We start from the raw sequence: 20,068 nt of genomic DNA, 5'->3' as shown, positions 1-20,068 counted from the left end.
TGGTTTCATTTACTCTCCTCTGCAGTGGCTTGAAGTGCGAGAACAGTTTATTAAAACTGTTCTCGCACTTCTTTAGATCTGCCATACGTATCTAGTTGTTCCCTCTATAATGATTCTTTTCTGATGTTTGTATCCCTGGCTCCTTCTTGTCATTTTGGTCTCAGCTTAAAGGTCACTTGCTCAGAGAGGTCTTCCCTGGCAACCCAATCTAAAGCAGACTTCAATCACCTGCTAGCGTATCCATTATGTAGAATTCTCAGAATAGTGTGCCTCACTGTCTTCTTTCTGGAGTGTTTGCTTTTATATTTATTATGTGTTTATTGTTCATCTCACTACATTACAGCCTTGATGGTGTTGTTCACTGCTATATCCCCAGTGACTAAAACATTTCCTGGCAGTCAGTTGGTACTCAATAATTATTTGTTGGATAAATATAATCCCTGTTACTTCTCATATTTGTATGAATGATTAAAAACCAAGAGGGACCTAAGAATGTAGAACCCAACAAATAAGGGCTCCCCTCCAGGCTCCTCATGGGTCATTAAACAAACACCAGGTTACCTGACCTGATCTTCAGAGGCCATCGGGGTAATATGCCCAGATGTTTTGTATCTTGTTAGACTACTCTGTGATAAACATGTTAATCACAATATGTTTTCTAGTTTGTTGCTGATATGTACCTCCCATCACCAAGTACCATCTTGCTTTCCTCCATGTGAAAAGGAAAAGATTGGCCCTAACTAGTTTGGCTCAGTGGATAAAATATCTGCCTACAGACTCAAGGGTCCCAGGTTCAAGGGCATGTATCTTGATTGCGGGCACATAGCCAGGAGGGAGTGTGCAGGAGGCAGCTGATCAATGTTTCTAACTGTTTCTCTCCCTTCCTCTCTATAAACAATCAATAATATATATTTAAAGGAAAAGACTGGTTTCTTGATGTTTTCCTTTTAATGAAATATTTTACTCAAGTATTTTACATGAGTTATGTTAAAATATAGAAAATTAATTTTTCTTACCAGAAAAATAACACAGGTTAATTATATTAATTCAATGAAGCACCTACTATGCATTAGGCTCTTTTCTCATTGAGTTTGGGGAGAAGCAGACAATAAATAACTATGTGTATGGCAAGTGATGTGTCAATCCATTCACGTTTTATTATATCCTTACTACAATTCTTTGATAAAGGAATTATTCCTTTTAAAATAACATCTTAGAGAAATTACTTCAGAAGAGTGAAGACAGCATAGCCAGATTCACACTGGTAGTGGCAGAGTTGAAATTTGAACATAAATTTTTATTACTCCAAAGCCTTCCTTTGTACTTTATTGCTTGGGGAGGGGGGTTCTATGAAAAGTTTAGTAATAATAAAAAAAAAAACTGTGAGCCTTATAAAGCTTTAAGAGATTTACAATTTATCAAAAAAATAAATTACCCATTCAAATAGAGAATTTGGCTATGTGGTCATAGGAAATAACTACATACAAATTACTGTTATACATGAAATACATAATATATTTAAACATCTAAAGATGGATTGTATTATAAATTAGATCTCATCAAATGGCCATTCATATACAAAGTTTATCAGTTATTGTCCAGAGAATCATGAAGATAGCTCTAATTGTTTGAAAGCGTTAAAGTGGGCCTTAGATTCTAACAGACAGATAAGCCAGTCCTAGCGTCCATCAATGCCACTATGGTAATCCTCCAGCTAACTTGCTATCTAGACACCAGCAGATGCTGAGGACCCCATCCCTGTCCCAGGATTCCACTACATTGTGAAATCCAACTTTGTGTTTGGAACATGGAAATCTTTTGGAGGCAAGGAGATATTGGTAAGTATCATGGATATAAGTGCTTCCAATGGGGAATTTGTGGTCTGTGGTTACATGGGAATCATATAAGTACATTGCCATTATCTCTTGGGGTTTTTAGAGTAACGAAGAAATGAGGCATTTTGTGATTATGTGAGTAGGTATAACATGGACAGAATGAAGCTTTAAACTTCAAGTTCTACAGCCCCGTTAAACAATCCAGCAAGAACTTTATGCAGTATTTGAACCAAACTGCTGATGCTTCTATTACTAGTATTTTGTTAGTTTGGGGTTAATTCAGTTGTCATGAATAACTCTTTGGCATATGAAAATGAGAGAAGTGAAATCTCATTAAATATGGGAGTCTCTTAATGCTGAGTATATGCAATCCCATAACAATTAACTGAGTCAGCCATTTAACTGATTAAATCATAGGAGTCTTAGTCAATTTTTATTCATTTAGTCATTTCAAAAACATTCATTGTTTATAGGTATACTGGGAAACACAGTTGGACACACACTATTTTTACCTTCATGAATTTCATGATCAAGGTGTACAAATGAGACATGCATACTCACATTAAAATTTAAATGACAATTCAAGAGGCAGCACAAGCAGCCTATGATTAAGTGCCATATGAACAATAAATGAAATGAGCTTATAAAGACCAAAGAAGTCACTGTGGAAAAACTTGTAATTGATTTGTTTTGGATTGAATTATGAATGAGATAGAATTGGAGCGGTGGATGCTGTTCAAAGCTGGGAGCAAGGGGTGGTTCAAAATTGATCTGAATACATGAAACTAGGAATTAGTTCTATCTTTGGGAGGTGGTGGGGAACTGTAAAGGAGTTCTTGAACACATTGTGTAGATCCTTGATTGCCAGGTTAAGACACTTGGACTTCGTTCTGAGAATGATAGAGAATTATGGATGGGTTTCTACAGGGAGATAGAAGGACAAGGACAGTAGTTAGAATGATTACTCTGATAAAAATGTGCACGGTTTCTTGAAACTACAGAGAGATGGGAAAGGAAGAAAGCAGTTTGAAAACTGGTTCTTAAGCTTTAGTGTCCTTAAGAATCCACTGAGGTAGCTTGTTAAAATTGCAGATTCCAGGACCTTACCCCAAAGTTCTTATTAAGTCTAGAGAGGGCCCTTAATCTTCATTTTAACAAGTTTCAATGTGATTCTGATTTAAGTGGTTTTTCCAACCACATTTTGAATAATATTAAATTAGAAGTCTATCACAACAATCTAGGAGTGAAGTGGTGAAAGTTTGTACTATAATTCTGGAAGTAGCAAGGAAAAATAAGTGATGACTGTAGGGGATATAGTTAAGGAAGAGTTGGTAAGACTCAGAAGTGTTTAGATATAAAAAATCAAAGGGAAGAAATAGTCTAAGCTGTTATCAATGTATTTAATTCAACATATTTGGTAATTTTTGATTAGTTCATTTCCTACTCGATTAATTCACTTAAAAGAGTCAACACAAAAAGATAATGCCCAAATGTTAACTAAGGAGAAAATACAATAAGAATTAATTAATATGATTATACATGTAGATAAAGAAGAAATACAGGAAAAATCCACCACTTTGTATTATATTTAAATATATTCTAATGATTATTTTCTGCATCATGGATTGAACAAATTCTTAGTCAAGGTTCCCAAATTAATTTTTGAAAATAGATGTAGAATTTTTTCTTTATCGTTGAAATTATTCATAATATGTACATATTATTGCTGCATACCTGAAACTAATATAATGATATTTATCTCAATAACAAATAATAATAGCTTTGATTTCCTAGAGACCTGTCAGACTATGAACTCCAGTTCTTAGTTTGGACAATGTAGTTACTGTGTTTACAGTTCATAGTGAGTAAAGTACATAATCATGGACCATATTTTAGGTAGTTACCAGGACAAACCCAGAAGGAAATTTTGAGAAGGTTTCTACTTTTAGATTCTAGCTATTCATTAAGCTATTAGAAATGGTACTGATGAAAGATAGGAGGAAATTAAATTTTAAGTAGAAATTATAATAATTACCAGAACTGTTTCAGTTTTGTGTTGAAGCAAATTTTAGAGTCGTGGTTCTTCCACTGAAACAATAACCAATAAGTAAAAGAAACATTTTCAAAAGTAAGTCCATCTTTCCTTTAAAAAAATGTCGAGTTTTGTTATCTCATACCTTCATTTACACACATGAACAAATTATTTGGCCTTTTAGTTAATATCATCTAAGCATGTTTATAGATTAGCTTCAGAGTTACTATGAGGTATAATGTGGCATGAGGAACTGAAATGTTTCTTTCACATGGATATGGCCTAAAAGTACATACATTTCAAAGTTGTTAGTTTCACCAACAGAAGAAAAAGAAAAAAAAGAAAGAAAGAACTTTGAAAAGTTAAAATATTATAAATAAATCCGTTTCAGTGAAGGGTAAGTAATAATCATATTCCTTAACACTTTGCAAGGTTGTTTGGTTTGAAGGTGGGAAGGCTTTGATTTTTAAAGAAGGATGGGGAAGTCCAGTAAAGAATGAGGACCTGGAGAGCATTGTGCTAAGAGAAATAAGTCAGTCAGAGAAAGATAAATATCACATGATCTCACTCATTTGTGGAATATGATGAACAATATAAACTGATGAACAAAAACAGATCAAGAGTCAGAGAATCATTGATCAGACCGTCAAACCTCAGAGGGAAGATAAGGGAGCGTGGGGGTAAGGGGGAGAGATCAACCAAAGGACTTGTATGCATGCATATAAGCCTAACCGATGGACACAGACACTAGGGGGGTGAGGGCATGAGTGGGAGATTGGGGGGGGGGGGGTAATGGGTGTATATGGACACATATATAATACCTTAATCAATAAAGAAAAAAAAGAATGAGGGCTTGGAAGAAGTTTTGTTCAGGGAAAAAGGATGTAACAAGGAAAGTCTGAAGACAAAAGGCGAGCAGTGTCTTCATTTGTGCTGGGTAGTTGGACATTGTAACAGAATGGCTCTTCCTTTGAGGTCAGCCTAAATCAGAAATATGCCCTTGATTTCACACAGCCTGTCATCCCCTCTGTCTCTTCTGGGCTGACTTGGAAGCTACTAAAATCATCTTTGGGTACCTGCCTCACTATTGCCCAACCACAACAGGGAGTATTTCCCCATAGAGAGATTATTAGAAATGGTAGTTTGTTAGTGACACAACTTTTCATCTAGTATTTTAAAAATTTTATTAATAGTCATCCAACTGCTTCTATAAAGAATCAGTAAATACAAGTGAGTAAAGGCAATACAGTTGCAATACAAATCATATATTAATAACTAATAATTCAAGAATAAACTGTGTTCCATGTGCTCACACCTGTAAACCTACTTTTGTCCACCCCTGTATTTTAGACTTCATAGACTATACAGTCTCTGTCATAGCCACTCAGCTCTGCCATTGCAGCCTGGGAGCATTCATAGACAATTAGTAAATGACTGGATGTGGCTGTGCCCCAATAAAACTCGATTTACAAAAACAGGTGGTAAGCTGTATGTGTCTTGTAGCCATAGTTTGACAACCTCTGTTTTATTGCAATATATAGTGTTTTTATTATGAATTAATAGGCTGGTTTAGAAAAATACCACTTTTCCTGGCTAATGAGGTAGCTAGTTTTGCTAGCATAGTTTCCCTAAAGAAATAGGTACAAAATTAAAAACAGATAGAAACCTGACAAAAAATGAATCTGTAAATTCCTTTAAAAATGTAAAAGAAGTAGATAAACATGGAGTAGAATTTGCATTGTTCCATGAAAAAATTGTCTTTGATTTTCTTTAAAAAATCCGCAATTACTTAGTTGCCTACCCAATAGTTTCAGTATTGATGTATAGCAGATATTTTCTTGCTAAAATAGTCATTGCTGACTTAAAGGCACAGTCCTCTTACTACTTGGATGTAGCTCATAATTTTTAAAAAATATACTTATGATTTTTTACAGAGAGGAAGGGAGAGAGACAGAGAGCCAGAAACATTGATGAGAGAGAAACATCAACCAGTTGCCTCCTGAACACCCCACACTGGGGATGTGTCTGCAACCAAGGTACATGCCCTTGACCAGAATCGAACCTGGGACCTTTCAGTCCACAGGCCGATGCTCTATCCACCAAGCCAAACCAGTTTGGGCATAGCTCATAGTTTTTAAGTGTTCAGCACATAAATGATGCTATGATGGGTTAGGGTACTTTATTTTCCTGATTTCCTAAATTATATATAAATTATATATAATGTATGTGCATATATATGCATATATACATATGTAACATAATGTATATATGTGCATATAGTTATGTATACATGTATTACTTATATGCCAGATACTATGCTGAGCATTTTGCATCTTTTACCTCATTTAATCCTAATAGTAACTTTGCAAAGTTGATTCTATTATCATCACTAGGTTATAGATGAAAACTGACACTTAGAAAAGTTGATGTAGCTTACCTATGGTCACACATCTAAAGTCTTAGAGCTGTACTTGAAACTCAGGGCTTTCTGGTGGTCTGCCCATCCTCTTAACAATGATGATGAATGACATACTTTTTAAAATAAAAATATTATTTCGATGCAATAAGATTATTGGTTTGACCATTTTGACTGAATGCCTCCATCACTTATGGGTTACTCGACCAACATCAAAGACAAACTATGTTACTAAGTCCAATGCATGGTTTCTCATTGGTCAATTAGTCCACATCTTTGAACCTGCATGGTGGCCATTGCCAGTAAATCTAGATCTACATTTGCCTTACTCGCCAAAGCTTTCTGATCAATTCATTGTGTTCAGAGATGATATTTCCATTATTTATGCATGAAGAAAATATGCTGTTTTCCACACACCAAGCTGGGGTGAGGAGTGGGGAGAGAAATTACTCAACCTTAGTAATGTTGGACTATGAATTTTCCATTTATTTTAAAATGGTGGTGTCATGCTGAGGAAAATAATGGTTCATCTCCTTCTCTTTTCCCTCCAAATACTATGCCCAAACTACAGTGTTTAAAATAAGTAAAATCCCATGTCATTGGGAAGATAGAATAAGCAAGCAAATACACTAAAAACATTAATAACATGTTGGAGAGCCTACCTATAATTATGAATTGTATTTTTTTCTTCGCCTGGTTCTAACTTTCTTCTAGTCCATTTTTACAATCTATCAAAAGAAACAGTATCTTTTTCCAAAATGTTAATGCATTATTTCATTTGTTTTACATTCACAATGAAAGGAAATAACTGGATTGCAATTCAAGTTAGCTTGTGAGTGTGCTGCACATGGAAGGGATATGCATTTCTTGAGAAAGATTAGGAAACCAGACTTCCCTCAGTACCAGGAGCCTCTTTGAAGTCTTGTTTACTTCAGGTCTTAAGAGCCATTTGTGATGCTGCTGAAAAACAATGCATTAGTTATCACTTGAGAAAAAGCCATTTCATTTAATAAGTTGAACTTATTCGTCTTTCAATTAATATCAGCCATAGCTACAGAAGGCTCTGAATTTGGTGGTCTTGGATAATTATCTAAAAGTACCTTCAGACCCTCTTGGAGACTAATGAATTCAATTTGAACAGTCAGTTCCTAGAATGGCTTTATTCCTGCAAAGTGGGAGCAATTTCCCCTTCCCTTATCTATTGCAGGTTTCTATTTTGGGCACCTGAGAGTTGGGTGCCTGCTGGAGTTTCTTTCACTGTGTTTCCACACTTAATTGCTTTTTGATTCAGGGAGATAAAGGAAGAAGAAAGCAATAAAAAGAAAATGTGTGTGTGTGTGTGTGTGTGTGTGTGTGTGTGTGTGTGTGTGGAATTGCACAGTATTTTGTACAAGATCCTGAGTAAAGACAAACCTGGATTTAAATTTATAATCTCATTTAATCATCATCATCATCATCATCATCATCATCATCAGAGCAACAATACTGTAGCAGCAAATTCTATGAGTGAATAAAATGACAGCCTTGGATTAAATGCTTGAATTATGTTATTTAAGTCTTATAAAATGCTATCATGTATATTTTGTCACTATTGTATTTTATAGATGAAGAAACTAGGGCTTAGCAAAGTGTCAAAACTCACCCCCAAATCACACAACTTTGGGAGATTCAAATTAATTGATTCCTTTACATATCCTATTAACCATATGTTCTGTTTTGTTTATGAGGAAATTGGACAGGAGAATAGAGGATAAGGTCCTGGGACTTCAGAGAGGCAGCTGAACACTGGTTTATAGCATGAGCCCTGTAAGCTGCAGTATGAACTGTAACCCTGGCTTTTCCCATGATATATTTGTGACCTTGGACAAGTTACTACTTTCTGTGTGCTTCCGTTTTCTTATATGTACAGTGGGAATCATAAATTAAATCCCGAAAAGCAGTGCGAACTACCATTGGCTCATAGTAAACTACAAAAGTGTTAGTTGTCACTGAAATTGAAGTATTCTGCCCTTTATTGCCTTATAATCTCACCTCTTAGAGCAATTAGACATTAAGTAAGTGGCCTGATTCTGCAATGTATTGCAATTTTTTATACACCAAAAACAGTCTGGAGAATAATGAGAAGATAGAACATCTTTTTCTCGGTCCTAACCATCTTTTATTTTAAACTATTTTAATTCTGCTCTCTTTTCTGCTATCTCCACTTCTTGATCTTTAGACAGTTATTCTGAGTTATTGGTTGTTACCAATCCCTGCTGTGATGTTTGCAATGGCTGAAATAATGGATGATGAGGAACACTGTATTTTGGGGGCAGATATTTAAACTATTAAAACTCTTTCCTGCTCCTAAGAAAAAAACTTTCTGGAAATGAAGATACAGAGGGTAAATACAGAGTGTTCCCCAAAATGTATACACACACTTTGAATAATTATAAAGGCAGTGTTCACTAAAATACATTTCATTTTCAGCTGATAGCTGTTAAAGTGCTATGCCTTTTGAGGGGCACCCTGTATTTATGAATATATCTGTGTTGAGAAAGGACAAATCATAGAGAAAGAATAGGGCAGGTTCACCTTGCATTTGAAGTTCCACATACCTTTTCACAAAAACGTTTATCCAAATTCAGTATTAATTTAAAAGCTAAACTTTGAAATGAGGATCAATTGTTTTCTAAAGAAGTTTGCAATTTATTTTTTTAAATATATATTATTGATTTTCTACAGAGAGGAAGAGAGGGATAGAGAGTTAGAAACGTCAATGAGAGAAAATCATCGATCAGCTGCCTCTTGCACACCCTGTACTGAGGATGTGCCACAACTAAGGTACATGCCCTTGACTGGAATTGAACCCGGGACCTTTCAGTCCACAGGCTGACGCTCTATCCACTGAGCCAAACCAGTTTTGGCTACAATTATTTTTAGCTCAGAACTCTATTTGGATTCTCCATATTTTTTATGCTGCCACAGTTTTAAGAGTTTGTCTAGGGGCTTAATTTGGGGAGCTAACAAATACAGAGTGTTTACAAATGGCCTGCAGCTTTCTCTTCTGCAGATGGAATATTTGTTCCACATGCCCACCGCTTGTTCCTACCCCCCTCAGCTTTAGCTGTTCTGCTGGTCATAATGTGAATTCATTGCCTGTGGATGTTTGTGTTTTTATTATACCATATTCAACATATACTGTACAAAATAATCTTTGTAGTGTATAGGTTATAGAACATATTATTTATGAACCACAATCTTATCAAGGCATCGCATCTACTTGTGAGCTTCTTCCTTCTCCTATTGACCATCTTTCCTTCCCTGCTTTCCAAGTAACAATCTAAAATTTGTGAATTTTGAAACAATCGATTAATTAAAACTTCATAGAATGTCACATATGTATGTATCCTCTAAAACCTTGAAACTTAAGTGTGTTCTGTAAACCAGTAGTATTGGGGTCACCTGGGAGCTTACTAGACATACAGACCTTAGCCCTGCTCCTCTCCCCCCTCCCCCACCAGATCTACTGAATCAGAATCTGCATTTTAATAAAATCCCCTATAAATTCATATGAACTTTAGTTGGGTGAGCACTGCTCCAAAGATATTATTTTGTTTTTCTTGGTGTTTTTACTTTATTGATATTGTTGACACTATTAGAGAAGCCCCCATTCCTCCGACCCCTCTTCCTTCTGGCCATCAGCATACTGTTGTCTGTGTCTATGGGCTATGCATATATGTCTTTTGGCTATTCCCTTCTCCTTCTTTCATCCATTCCCCCCTCTTCCCTCCCATCTATAGAGTTCAATCCATCCTCTCCTTCTTAGGGGCAGCACACTATATATACTTCTCCCTTTTCTTCTCATATCCTTGACTTTTTCTCTCTTTGCACCCTACCTTATTTAAAACATGATCCTCCCAGAAGGGGGCTATTTTGGTAATTTACCCATAGTCACCATACTGTGTTGAGGAATCACTTCATAAGGGGTGATTGTCATTGTCAGATGATAGCATACTTTCCCATCTGTCCTTCTCACAGATTTACAAGATACTTGACATTTTCTGAATGTCCAACTCTCCAATCTATCAGGTGTGTTTGTTTTGGTGCCAATTTATTCCCATAATGCCTTTACCCTTTGATGCACCCCAAGACACACAGTCAAGCATATATCTTAATCCAAAATATTAGCTAATTTCAACTTGTACTTGAGCTCTTGGCCTCAGTTTAGATGCCATTCTCTCTTTGATAAGTCTCCCTGAGGTTTAAGAATTGAATGGTTTTCCTGTGTTTACATAGCAGAAAACATGTGTCTCTACTAACACCATACTGATCTCTCTCTCTCTCTCTCTCTCTCTCACTCTCTCTCTTTCTCTCTCTCTCTCTCTCTGAATAATAATTTATTATTTGTGTTTATTTTCCTTTCAACACACTAAGCTCATTGAGAACAAGTTCCTTTTCATGCTTCTCAATGAAATACCAAAGTCTTCATGGAAATTGACATATGAAGAGTGATTTTCAACCTTTTTATTTCATGGCACACATAAAATAATTACTAAAATTCTGTGGCAACCCAAGAAATATATTCTTTGCTTATCTAACAAAAAATAAGTATAATTTTGATTTATTCATATAGGATAGCTATTGCTGTGGTGCCTATTTCCTTTTTTTTTTTTTTTTTTTAATCTAAGGAAAAACAGGTCAATGCCCTTTACTAAATAGTCAGGTATTGCAAACTTTAAAAATTCTTCCAACACACCAGTTGAAAATCACTAATATAGTATATAAGCATTGTTTTATAGCTTGAATTGAGAGTAGAGTCATTAGAAAGTTACAGAATTGGTCTCTGGTAGTAACCAAACCCATAATGCCAAACAACCAGTTGCTGCTGGATTTACATCAATGTGCTAGTCAAAGGCAAATATGTTCAAATGAATCAATTCTTAGTTTAACATTTATTGTTTTCTGCTGTTTCTTTTATATTAGAGGAAAAAATGCTGAAAAAAATGACCTACTATATTGGAAACAATTTAGTATTGGTATTTATAGTGATAAGATTGACAAAATTACCTAATATATATCTATTTTTTGCAACTTTATGAGCCCTTCATATATCTAAGGGAAAAACCTTAGCCTGTTTCTACAAATTGGACCTGCATGAAATATAAGAAATTTTATGGATCCTTTGGCTATTTCTAATAGGCAGCAATTTGGCCTTGTATAAGACAATATGTGACAATGAAAATTTCCAACTTCATATTGATTGTTTGGCATCAAATTGATGCATCCTAACATATAACACATGTGTGTTTGAATATACAAAAGAAAGTTCCACTTAAGTCTTCCTCCCATCACCAAATAAGAAATGGACCCTTAGTTTATAATTTATGCTTGCTCTTTCTTAGCTTTAAACTGACTTAATTTCTGCCAGAACTCTCATTATTGACAGGAATGTTCTTCCTTGTTAATTGCCCGGCAGTACATTGAGAAATTGATTGGATCACCAGGGCAGATTTGAAATTTGTTGGCAGAAAAGAGTGCTGGTGCTGGTATATGATAATCTCTGTCTCATGTTACTGGCACCAATTAATTGCTTACTTAGGTTTGTTCAGAGAACATGTTCTGACTATTTACCTAAATTTTTCACTTTTTATCCAGTTGTGCTGATGGTCAATAGGGAAAACTTTCAAGGATGCCTCATGTGTACCCAATCCTAATATATAAAAAGCCAGGGGCTGTCATGACCAAAACAACCTGAATGACAACCAAACAGCAGGCTGTGTGGGGCAACCAGGCCAGTTGGGGGAGGGAGGAGGGCCAGGTGGAGGTGACCAGGATGGCAGAGGGGGAAGTTAGGGGCAACCAGGCTGGCAGTGGGGCAGTTGGGAGCTACCAGGCTGGCAAGGAGGGAAGTTGGGGGCAATCAGGCCAGCAGGGGGGCAGTTGGGGGTGACCAGGCCAGTATGGGGGTAGTTGGGGGTGACCAGGCCAGTATGGGGGTAGTTGGGGGAGACCATGTAAGTATGAAAAACCAAGGAGTTAAAACTCATTTCATTTAGTGGAAGACTGAGAGTACTCAAATTTTTACAGTAAAAATTTTTATTTTATCATTAAAGGAACTAGAGTAACAATTCAAGTGTATGTTTTCATGAGACCTGGCTTCTTGAACTGTTTTGTTTTTTCCCCCCAGAAAGTATTTGAGTCACAATTCAACTGAGAGCACCTAGAGTGTTTTTGCAACCATAGGTCTGAATCTATGGTTACTGACATATTAAAATTACCTAAGGATATTTTTTTAATGCTGCTGTTTGGGTCCTCCCTCCAGAAATACTGATTTCATTTATCTAGACAGAGCAATAATTTTAAAACTTTAGTCTGAATCAGAATCACCTTGTAAACTAGTCCAAACCCTATCCCACCCTACCCTATCGTATCTAAAAGTCTTTGAATTCTTGACTTGTTTTCTAGGTGATCCTGATAACATCAGAATTTAAAATCATTGATCAAGCGTTCAGCATCACAAGTTTTTAAAGTTCTCTTGGGGATACTCCTTAGGTGCATTAGGAACAACTGCTTAAAATGATATTCAGGATTCTTCCACATCTGGCAAGAATAATTAAAACTGGTAACTATTGTTAAGCATGTATTGAGTACATGGCATTGTATAATACTAAGTATTACTTCATTGTAATAATCACAACACTCTGTGAAGTAGGCAATAATAACACTATTTTGCATGCAGGAGAGTAATTTACCTAAGGTCATATGAATTAGAAGTGGTAGATTGGAACCCAACCTATCTTACCTCAAAGGTCACATAATAACTGACTAATATCAATATTGTTTTGGAACTATAAAAGAATGAAAAACTCTTAATGATGACAACATGTTAGAAAATGTGCACTCCTTGTTCATAACAGTCTGATTTACAATTATTAAGCTCTGGAAACAGTTCGTGTTGATGAGTAGATGAATGGATTAAAATAAAAAAGCTGTGTTTATTACATTGACACCATGGAATACTATGCAACTGTAAAAAAGAATAATCTCTTACTATTTGAGACAGCATGGATAGTCCTGGAGAATATTGTGAAATAAGCCAGTCAGAGAAAGGTAAGTCTCAGTGATCTCACTCATGTGTAGAATCTAATGAACAAAATAAACTAATGAACAAAGTAGATCCAGAGAGACAGAAGCATGGAACAGACTGACAAATCTCAGAATGAAGGGGTGGGGGCTGAGGGTAAGGGATTAACTGGGGAATTTATATGCATATATGCATAGCCCATGGGCACAGACAATGGTGTGGTGCAGGCCTGGGAGGGGGTCAATTGGGGAAAAAGCAAGCGGGACATCTGTAATACTTTCAGTAATATAGATACATTTTTTAAAAATGTAAATGACTTATAATTACATAATAAAAACAAAGGCATCTTTTTTAAATAGATGGAAATTATTGGGGGGAAATGTTCATGAATTAAAAGGAAGCAGAGAACTGACAGTGAGAAGGAGATTTGGTTTGAATTGTTCTGTTTATTCTGGGGGAAAAGATCATACAGTACTTATACTGTTAGTGTTTGAGAAGTGAAAAGGGTTTCAGATAGAGGTATTTTGCCATAGTTATACTGAGAGGGAAAGTGCAAGCATTTCAGAGGAAAGAAGACATTTGTGTACTTCTTTAAAATCGTTCCAAATATTCATAATACAATGAATTAAAAAATATTTTTTAAAGCAGTTTCCTTTTCTCTTCTTTCATATTTGGAAAGATACCAGCTCAGTGCCTTTCTAGGCATGAAAAATGCTCTTGCCATTGCCATTAGTCACCCTGGTGTCTCTGAAGGGGAACATGCCTTAGTCAAGCGTGTGTTCAGTCCTACACACACAGAATTTTGCTTGGGAGACTGCTTCATTCCTCTCAAAGACATGGCCTGTTTCAGGTTTTGTTCATGGGCCACAAATTTCAGTAGAGTGCCACTACTGAAATGTGGAGAAAAGGATGTTTTCTACCATAAAAAGAAAGAAACCCATAAACAAATGCCAAGGGTCTTTTTGCACAATATTAAATGTAATTGCTCCCACTTAGAGGAGACACTTGTGCATTTCACGGACTGTTCTTACTAATGAACAAAGTGAACATTTATTTTCAATGATGTTATTTGCCAAATGGTATCAATACTGAGCACTCACTCTATTAAGAGCATTAGATTTCTAGCACTCTGGAGAGTTCTGGAGATGGTTCCTGGTTCTTGTGCTCTAGTGTGCATTATATGATGTGCATAAAGTGCATATATCCAATTATCTTAACATTGATTGTGTGCAAAGAATAGAATAATTACACTGCCAACAAGCTATTGAGAGCCTGAAATGTATTTCTATTTCAAATACTAAAAGGTACAGTGGTAACTCCCACAAAGTCTACTTCTAGAATTATTTTTAACAGTAAGTGACATTTGATCTTTTTGCAGCGTGATAATACAAAAAGGTACAGGAACTATCTATATATGTATTGCTCTGAAATTCTCTGGGCTTCTTAAATACATTCAACATCGAGGGGAAAATACTAATAAAAAGAAGGCAAATAAAAATTAAATTGGGATTTTAGTATCAAATACCACTCTACTTTCTGTGGAATAATAACGGTACAACATGTTTTGAAACACTTCGGTAATTGAGCCGTGTTCTTCTGCTGGGAGTGGAAGGAAGGCAAAATTGCATGAAGGCGCTGACAGTAGAAACCCCTGAAGCTAACTAGATTTTTGTGATAGAAAAGGCGCCCTCATCTTAACCGTGATCAGCTGGCTTCAACCCTGGTGAAGGCTCCCCTGGGTTTCCAGCGAGGACCACTCCTGGGGACCTTAATCACGGAAGCAGCAAAAGGATATATACTGGCTGAAGGAAAATCGTCAAGAAGAAAAACGTTGGGCAGGGTCTCCCTAGTATGGGCAAGATCCACACAACATTTAACTCTATGTCAGGGCAAGAGACCCGAACGAATCCTAACCTTGGATCTGCGCCAAGATCCCATTTTTTCAGCGCTGCGCACACACTCCATTCCAGGCAACTTTGCCAGGTGACAGCTCTTATCTTTGGAAGCCCCAGCATGGGGCTCATCCTCCACAGAGCTCTGAAAACCTGCCAGGAACCACCAAAGGGCATCTCTCCAAGAGGACAGAGGCCAGCGCAGGTGGAGAGGAAACCTCAGGGGCAGTTGGGGGGGTGGGGGGGGTGCAGAGAGAGGGGGCAGAGGGGAGGGAGGCAGGCGGGGGCGAGGCGGGGGCAGGCTCCGGAGGACAGGGCTGACTCCTGACTGGCTGCGGCGGTTTTGGAGAGAAAGTCACAGCTGCAGCTCGCCAGTAGGGAGCTGTCCAACTTTTCAGCAGCTCCGGGATCCGTGTGCTGGCGCCTCGGACAGAGGCGGGCGGATACCAACCCGGGCCCGGGCAGCAGCTGCCGCTGCTTCTCCATCCCCAGCTGCTGACAATTCCTGCTCTCTCCGCCGGCGCCCGAGGGAAGAAAGGGAAGAAGAAAAGGAGGAAGGTGGGACCCTCCGTTGGGAGGAAACCGGGCACCGCACGCCCTACTCTTGGTGACTTGGAGAACCCCGGAGCGTGCGCCTGCCACAGCCCGGTGGAGGGAGAGGGAGCCCCGCCGCTCTCTGGGACCCCTCCCGCTAGCAGAGCCCCCTCCCGGTTGCCTGGAGCGTCTGGTGGCTTCGAGGAGGAAGCGGAGCCGAGCCTCTCCGCGCGGCTCAGAAGCAGCGGCGGCGGCGGCAGCAAAGGGAGGCGCTCGGGCGGGCCAGCGAGGTGCACCCGGCTGGACAGCCCAGCCCGGCGCGACGCCGCGAGCCAGGATGGAGGCAGAGGGGAGTAGCGTGCCCGCCCGGGCAGGCATAGGCGGCGAGGGCAGCGACGGCGCCGGCGGGGCCACCGTCAAAGCCCCCAAGCACCTCTGGAGGCATGAGCACCACCACCAGTACCCGCTCCTCCGGCAGCAGCCCCAGGTCCGCCTCTTGCACCCCCACCATCACCTGCCGCCCCCTCCGCCGCCGCCCTCGCCCCAGCCCCAGCCCCAGTGCCCGCTGCAGCCGCCGCCGCCGCCCCTGCCGCCGCCCCCGCCGCCGCCCGGGTCCGCCCGGGGTCGCTACGCCGCGAGCGGGGCCACCGGCCGAGTCCGGCACCGCGGCTACTCGGACACCGAGCGCTACCTGTACTGCGGCGCCATGGACCGCACCTCCTACGCCGTGGAGACCGGCCACCGGCCCGGCCTGAAGAAATCCAGGATGTCCTGGCCCTCGTCGTTCCAGGGACTCAGACGGTGAGTGGAGAGCGCCCCCTCCTCCCCCAGCCGGGCAAGGGGTCACCTCCCCGGGTCTCCAGTTCTCCGCGTCCGTCTGTGGATCCCCCGAAATCCTGGACCCGGGGTCAAAGTCTAGGCTGGGCATTGGGTGGGCGAGCAGGGGCGTGTCTGTTCTTGTTAGAGAGGCTAGAGAGGCTAGTGTTCAGGTGTGTGTGTGTGAGAGAGAGAGAGATCCTGAAAGTGGAGCTTAAATGTTTGTGTGTGTGAGTGTGTGTGTGTGTGTGTGTGTGTGAGAGAGAGAGAGAGAGAGAGAGAGAGAGAGAGAGAGAGAGAGAGAGAGAGAGAGGCTGAGCGAGTCCCAGTTATCTATACCACCCACCACCCCTTCCCCACCCACTGCCATTCCGCTTGCTCTGGGAGTGGGCTAAACAGACGATTCAGTTCGCTCTGGAGGAGGAGGAGGAAAAACGGGGCGGGGGGACGGGGGCTGGGTTGAGCCAGAGAAATGCTCAGTAATCTGTACACACACACACACACACACACACACACACACTCCAGAGGGGGGTTGGCGGGGCAGATTGATTGGGATGGGGGGTGGGGTTTGGGTGAGACACTTTGATCTCAGGATTACAGCCTGAAAGCCTGAGAACAACTGCTAGAGTTTCTCTTTGTTGAGTCGGGAAGTGAATTGAACAGCGAAAGGGGAGAACAAACACGTGGGTGACTTGGAGAGTTTGGCGCAAAATGTTGAGCATCCTTAAGGGAAGGAAGGAAGGAGAGATGGAAGGGAAGGAACCAGGGTGCGGGGGGAGTTACACCGTGTCGGGGTGTGGGGTGTGGGGTGTGGGGTGTGGGGTGTGATGTGTATGGAGTCTCTCTGCAAAGTCCCAGGAAAAAAGCACCTCCTTGCAGCCGGCAAGACACAGAGATTTGATGACAGTGATTTCTCCTTACTGTAAAGTGCTCCGGAAGGCGGCCAAGGAAGCGGCTTGTCACCCAGGAGCTTATAGATGCTGACCGCTCCTTTTCCAAGAAAATGAGTAGTGTAAAGGAGCAATTACAGCTGCAGCTTCTTTACTCTGGTGTGGAGGTGGAAGTTGGGCCCATATTAGGTCCCTTTCCTGGAAACTCAGATCCTCCAACCCAGGAATCCCCTCCCCCACACAGGTGCTTGAGCTCGCTGCGTGTGCACGTGATCATTCCCCTGCTTTCCCCGCCCCCCGCCCCCTCAACACACAGATTTCAGGAGCTGCTGGTATGCCTAATGGCAAAGTAGAGCTGTCATCATCTAAGTTTAGATGTGGGCAAGCATCCATGGGATACATGTTCAAGTCATATATTTGGATGATGGGTAATTGTACATTGTAAATCAGGACTGGGTATGGAAGCAAGAAAACCTTGCACTGAGATTGTCCTCCTCTAATTGATAGTAGGTTGGATTTATCATAAAATCTTAATAGTATTCAAATCTCTTTCTTTTTCCTTTCCTGTGTATGTGTGTGTATGTGTGTGCGTGTGCACGCGCGCGTGCTGTAGACGCTCTGGTCAAAGGAAATCCATCCAATAGTATATCCTAACCCTGATGTACACACATGATCTCATGATCCTCACACCCCTACTTACTGGACATTTTTTGTGCTGATGTCATTGTATCTGTTAGACACAAAGAATGATCAATTCAGATTAATTAAAGATTGGTGTGATTTGCAAACACTCATAAATTAGTATGCAAATTTCATTTTTACAACCCATGTAGGAACACCTACATCCAGTTTTACCCTTTGTTTGAAGAGGTAGGTTGAGTATCATGCATGTGGTTGGCAAAAAAGGCAAGTGTGACACTTTGTGTATTTGACCTATTAATAGAAAACTTGTAAAACCGAGCCCTTAATGAACATTAAGTAAGAACAAGAGCTCTAGCTTAATCTGTGGGTTGATTTACTTTGTAGTCTCTTAATTAAGTTCATATTTTAATGAAATAGAGTATGGCTGGAAGAGTGAAGGGGGAAAATAAGCTAATTGGAATAAAGGTATCGCATCATTGATTAGAAATTATTTTTGGCTGTGAGCTCCACACTGAATAATTGTTCCATTTGATATTTGTTACTTGAATGGTTCATAGAAAACTAAGATGTATCGCATATACATATAGCTTCTACTATGGTTCATCTAATAAGTTGTAGTTATTCCATATGAGTATACTTGGACTTAAAATTTGTTACATCATTTATGTATTTCCCAAACACTCCTACACTGCACCTCAAGCTTTTCCTTAAGAGAGTTACTTTTGCAAGTAATTATTTTTCAAGGAGGGCATGCATATTTCTTTTATTCTTTAAAGAGAACAGTAGCAATGCTTTAAAATGATATATTTTTAAAAACTACCACATTTACTAACTTATTTGAAACCATTAGCAACACTGAGACAAAATGGTATTATCTCCATTTTACAGATAAGACCACTGAGCCCTAGAGAATGGGAGTCACTTGTTCAGTAGCATATCAACTGCGAGTACCAGAGCTGAGACTGAAAGCCAGGTCTCCTGCTCAACAAAGGCAGTGGGTGTTCCTAAAATAAATGTGTGTAGAGCCTGGGCATGTTGACAGCATCAAGAAATATATGAAACCAAGCATGAAGTTTATATTGATTGATACTACAGGACATGAAGTCTAAAACAGAAAAATGAGATATGGTTTAAATACATTTTTTTTTAAAAGAATGACAGATAGCCTAGGCTCTGAATGTAATGAGAGACTTTAACTTTTATTTTTAACTTTTGAAATTTTAGCTGTTACCCTAGTGTTAATGATCACCATGGAAGCAAACCAGTGTATTTGCTGAATTTGTACAATGCATATAATAATAAACATAAAACAGTGTTCAGAAAATTAGAGCTTATCAAAACTCTGCAGTTTGTTTATAGTGATCTTCTAAAAATGAAGATGTGAAACATGTACAAAGTGTGTGTGTATGTGTGCACATGTGTGCCATCATCCAAAAAGGCTTAACTTGTCTGCTAAGTTAATGTCTGGGGAAAAAAAACACACACATGGATGGATAGATGAATGATTCTCTGTATGTTATCAAGAAAATCATGTCTTTAAAAAGGCTGTTTTTAGCATCAATAGTAGCATTTCCAGATATTATTATCTTAACTGAAATTTTAAGAATTTTAAGAAATTTTAAGAATTAGTTACAGTATGAGAAGCAGTGGGAGAGGTATACTTGATTTAATGAAAAAATCTGCATAAAAAGAAAGAAGACAATCATCAAACATTTCATAGTCAGTTCTTTTGATTCCATAAAAAAAGTATGTTAAATAAATTTTGTATTAAATTAAATCTAACAAGATAGATTTATCTTTCAATCTCAACATAGAAGAAATTTGAAATAACAATTACCAGGGGAATAAGTCTCTATGTTACCAAGAGAACCAAATGAAGTATTTTAAAAAGTTAAAACCATTTTTAAATCCATTTTTATATCAAATTAATCATTTTAAATGATAG

The 20,068-nt window shown here is 39.1% G+C and overlaps 1 protein-coding gene across 4 annotated transcripts in view; it reads left to right on the top strand.

Moving 5' to 3' along the window:
- PDE4D (phosphodiesterase 4D) overlaps window positions 1–20,068 on the top strand; it is a 1,156,670-nt gene that overhangs the window by 405,809 nt on the left and 730,793 nt on the right. Inside the window, exon 1 of one of the 4 annotated variants that reach the window (XM_084880596.1) lies at window positions 15,744–16,576. The exons of the other annotated variants lie outside the window; for them this stretch is intronic. Coding sequence (XP_084736722.1) covers window positions 16,113–16,576 — 464 coding nt within the window. The 5' untranslated portion in view covers window positions 15,744–16,112. Of the gene's footprint in view, window positions 1–15,743; window positions 16,577–20,068 lie in introns of those variants that run through there. 4 annotated transcript variants of the gene reach the window in all.

Source organism: Pipistrellus hanaki, assembly GCF_964339955.1.
Source record: "Pipistrellus hanaki genome assembly, chromosome: 4".
NCBI lineage: Eukaryota > Metazoa > Chordata > Mammalia > Chiroptera > Vespertilionidae > Pipistrellus > Pipistrellus hanaki.
This window is presented reverse-complemented; position numbering and strand designations above follow the sequence as displayed.